Source organism: Falco biarmicus, chromosome 12 (assembly GCF_023638135.1).
Source record: "Falco biarmicus isolate bFalBia1 chromosome 12, bFalBia1.pri, whole genome shotgun sequence".
In the NCBI taxonomy this organism is placed as follows: domain Eukaryota; kingdom Metazoa; phylum Chordata; class Aves; order Falconiformes; family Falconidae; genus Falco; species Falco biarmicus.
Window position 1 is genome coordinate 32,290,111 of NC_079299.1, and position 4,558 is coordinate 32,294,668.

At 52.0% G+C, this 4,558-nt stretch overlaps 1 protein-coding gene across 1 annotated transcript; it reads left to right on the forward strand.

Annotated features, from left to right (window-relative positions):
• Positions 1-292: 292 nt before the first annotated feature.
• On the forward strand, positions 293-3,673 carry GPR75 (G protein-coupled receptor 75). Its single transcript, XM_056357644.1, has one exon. It carries the CDS (start codon positions 371-373, stop codon positions 1,976-1,978), a length of 1,608 nt encoding a protein of 535 aa, XP_056213619.1. The 5' UTR covers positions 293-370; the 3' UTR covers positions 1,979-3,673.
• The last annotated feature ends 885 nt before the right edge of the window (positions 3,674-4,558 follow it).

The following is a 4,558-nucleotide window of genomic DNA, read 5'->3' on the forward strand; positions in this document are numbered from 1 at the left end:
GGCTCCGCGGCGGGCCTGGCAGCGGCGGGCAGCTCGGCGGGGCCGGCGGTGGCGCCGGCCCGGGCGGTTCTGCGGGGGCGAGCGGGGCCGCCGGGGGAAGGAAGGCCCAACGGCCCCGGGCGGCGGCCTGGCCCCTCCGCTCGCCGGGCGCCGGGCCGGGCGCTGCCCTGCGGGCGCAGGGGTGCGGGGCCGCGGGGCCCGGTGCCCGCGGCTCGGCCCTGCCCCCGGCGGCGGCGGGGCGGGGGCTGGCGGCGGGCGGGCGGGCGGCGCCACGGCGGGGGCAGCCCTGAGGGAGCGGCGGCGGCGCGGCCCGTGCGTACTGCGGGGCGGCGGGAGCCCCCGCTCGGCCTCGGCGCGCCGGGGCGGGGGGATGAACGGGAGCGGGCGGCTGCCGGCGGGGGGCGAGGCGGGGCCCCCCGGCTCGGCGCTGCTGCCGCTGGGCGGGAACGGCAGCGCGGGCGGCCCCGCCGAGCTGCGGGAGGGCACCCACGCCGCCACCCTGGCGGCCTGCGCCTCCCTGCTGGCCCTCGTCTTCTGCCTCGGCTCCTACGGCAACCTCATCGTCCTGCTGTCCTTCTTCGACCCGGCCCTCCGCAAATTCAGGACCAACTTCGACTTCATGATCCTCAACCTCTCTTTCTGCGACCTCTTCATCTGCGGGGTGGCCGCCCCCATGTTCGCCTTCGTCCTCTTCTTCGACCCGGCCCGAGGCGTCCCAGGCACCTTCTGCTTCACCTTCCATCTCACCAGCTCCGGCTTCATCATCATGTCGCTCAAGACGGTGGCGGTCATTGCCCTGCACCGGCTGCGCATGGTGCTGGGGAAGCAGCCGCACCACGCTGCCTCCTTCCCCTGCACCCTCCTCCTCACCCTGCTGCTGTGGGCCACCAGCTTCACCCTGGCCACCCTGGCCACCCTCAGGACCCGCGGCTCCCGCCTCTGCCTGCCCATGTCCAGCTTCACCAGCGGCGAGGGGAAGGTCATCCTCTATCTCTACGTCACCGACTTCATCTGCTGTGTGGCTGTTGTTTCTGTCTCCTATGTCATGATAGCCCGCACCCTGCGGCGCAATGCCCAGGCAAGGAAGTGCCCGCCCGCAGTGGCCACCGAAGCCCCCCGCCCACAGTCCTTTGCAGGGCCACCAGCCACCAGGGCACCTGCCCTGTACAGGAACCAGAGCTACGGTAAGGCACGGCGCGCCCAGGCGCACGGCTATGCCAAGCGTCTCGGCCAGCCGCTGGCGGCCACCACCAGCCGGCTCCAGCTGGTGTCGGCCGTCAACCTGTCCACGGCCAAAGACTCCAGGGCAGTGGTGACGTGTGTCATCATCGTGCTTTCTGTCTTGGTGTGCTGCCTGCCCCTGGGCATCTCCTTGGTGCAGGACATGCTCTCCAGCAGCGGCGGCTTTGTTCTCTACCAGTTTGAGCTGTGCGGATTTACCCTCATTTTTTTCAAATCCGGATTAAACCCTTTTATATATTCCCGCAACAGCGCAGGACTTCGGAGACGAGTCCTCTGGTGCCTGCAGTACGTGGCCCTGGTCTTTTTCTGCTGCAAGCAGAAGACGAGGCTTCGGGCCATGGGGACAGGCAGCCTGGAGGTCAACAGGAACAAGTCGTCCCACCACGAGACTAATTCTGCATACATGTTGTCTCCAAAACCTCAGAAGAAGTTTGTGGACCAGGGCTGTGGCCCCAGTCACTCTAAGGAGAGTGTGCTGAGCCCCAAGGCTTCTGTCGGGCATCAGCACTACGCACAGAGCAGCTCGACCCCCATGAACACGCGGATCGAGCCCTACTACAGTATCTATAACAGCAGCCCTTCCCAGGAAGCGAGCACACCAAATAGCTTACAGCCGGTGAACTCGACTTTGGGCTTTGCCAAGTCCTACGTTGCCATGCATTATCACACCAGCAACAACTTGGGGCGGGACTGTGACAGTGCTGCCACCAAGCAGATACCCGTGCCCTCCGTGTAACCGTAGGGGAGAGGGTTCTGGCCTAGCTGATGCAGCGAGTCCCCTTACTTGCTGTTCGTTATTATCCTGAACTCGGTGATAACGGTACTGCTGCCAATTAAGAAAAACGTCACTGATGTTAATGTCCAGCTCTTTGCGTTTGAAGCAAATACTCGGATACTTCTGTGAGGTTTTACCAATTTTCCGTGGCAAGTTAAAAAGGGCAGTATTTCAGGTTTCTGTTTGGAACTGTTAACGTGAGGGTGGTTTTGTTACTGAATCTTACTGCTGGACAAGCAGGGGAAAAAAAACAAAGCAAGCGCTATAACTGCAATTCATTATGTCACGTAGTAGGATCCCTCGGACAACAATCTGGGCGCACCAGAAGCGTTACCTGTTAAACTCTATAGTTGCCATATTTTCAAGAAGGAGGAATTGGGAGGATGCTTGGTATTACGATATTTAAGTTTAAAATCTTTCTGTTGCAGGAGGTTAGAAGGATCAGTGGCGTTTCGTTGCAGTGAGTGTCAGTAGTAATAAAAGTCCTTTCTGTTCGCAAGGTGAAATCCTTGTTCCATTGAGGTAAATAGTAAAATTTCCATGATCTTTAGTTGAAGTCTAGGATTTTGGTCTTGGCGTCCTAAAGCAGGATGAGGCATTTCACAAACAGCTGTTCTGTTGCTGCTGGGGAAGGACTTCTGAGAAATCTTGTGGCGCTGAAATCTCTGAAGTATGTGTGTGCTCACACATCTGTGTATATATATATAAATTTCTGCTGTACGTTTAAGGATCGGTGGCATTATGTATCCCAAAATAATATATTTGGAGAAGTATTTTATCTCTGATAGAAGTAACTGTGCAATACCTAATTACAGGTTTTACTCGAGGATAAAGATGAATATGGCAATATTACGGAACTGACACGCTGTTAGTAATGCAGTCTGCTTGGAGTTTCCTAATACGTAAACTGTTAGGCAAAGAGACGTGTTGCCGGTTGCTCTTTTTGTCTGTGACTTTGTATAAAAGTGGGGACTGGGGGGATTCGGCTGTGATATTCCTGGCAGGTAGAACTGACAGCTGTTAACGTTCTTAAAAACAGAATGACCATATAACAGGGTGAGTACAAGTTTTTGCGGTTTTCTTTAAGAGGTCTAATGGCAGTTTGATGTAAGATTAATAATCGGTCTACTTACAGACTGTGTTGGTCTACGCAGCAAGCAAATAACAGAAGTTAATTATTTTTTTTTTTTAAATCTGGCCATTTGTGTTGTGTCATGTGCTGTGGGAATTCCATATGAAACGGAATGATTTGGAGGCATTTAAATTCACGACAATTGCTGCTTTAAGTGGCCAGATCTTTTCAAAATAAGCACTCAGTCACCTTTCAGCTTCGATGGGCTTCAGCAGAGCCTTAATATCTCTGAAATAATCATGCTACAGACTTTTTGGTGCCTCATTATAGGAAAATGCCACATCTTTAGCAAAATTACAGCAACAGAAAGATGATTTCTTATTTTAGAAAAAAAAACGACGACAAACATTCACATCATCACTGTGTGTAAGTTGTTGGGTTTAGGTTATTTAACTAAACTATTTTCAATGTTTTCCTGGAAGACTTACTACATTATGAACACTGTTCTTTGTTTAACACTTTGAATTTTGATTAATTTTGAATAATTCAAGACAGCTTTCTTGCAATAAAATGGGTGTGAACGAGTTTCTAATAGAAATGTAAAATTGAAATTATTTCCATATGTTTTTTTCTCTGTGTGGATATTTTTCTCGATGAACATAGTTCTTTCTAAAGTAATTGGAAAAGGTAACTAAAAGGTCTGTCTTGTTTGCTTTTTCTGTCTTTGCGTTTCTCTTCAGTACGAAGTGTACTGATTTGAAGGGAAAAAATACGTGGGATCCTGTCATTGGGGCTCAGACGCTCTGTTGTTAGCAGGAATTGGCTGCAATTGGCAATTCAGCAGTTTCAGATGGTAAGGAGTGTAGGGCAGGACCCCAGGAGTGGTTGCGAGACGGGGTCCTGTGTGTACGTTCAGGGAGGTGAAGATATGCATTAAGGCTGGGTTTAACATTAAGCAGTTTTGGGGTTTGCCGCACGTGCGCAGGACTCCCACTGTGCTTGCGGTTTGGGTCACGTGAACTTTGTCACATGGTGGAAGATTAAATCCCGCGCACCGTACTCATAAAAGTAATTTGCATTGCGTACTCGTGTGAGAGTAAAGCAAGAAGGATGCAGCTGTAGGACAGAAGGAGGTTTTACTGCCCTCGTGATGTAGCGCTAAGACAAAACAACGGAAGACCCTTCAAAGCACTTTGTGGTATTACTCTTCTGTTACCTCCCGGTGCCGGCTGTGTTCGTAATACAACCCGTGTGTTAATGTGTTTGTAGCGTCAGGTAGGAGAGTGCAGTGCCTTTTAATCTGTAGTAGGAACAAAACCTGATTTAGGTTGTCCGTTGTACTGAGTAACTGGTTAAGGACAGGTTTAAGGATGTGGTGAATAGAGGTGGGATTTTGAAAATAGGTACCAATGTAGGTACAATTTCTTTAAAGTGAATCATGAAGTAATTGATTATCATATGAGAAAATA

What these genes read in the sequence shown, in the direction of transcription:
- GPR75 (XM_056357644.1), top strand. Translation starts at nt 371, where the DNA reads ATGAACGGGAGCGGGCGGCTGCCGGCGGGGGGCGAGGCGGGGCCCCCC.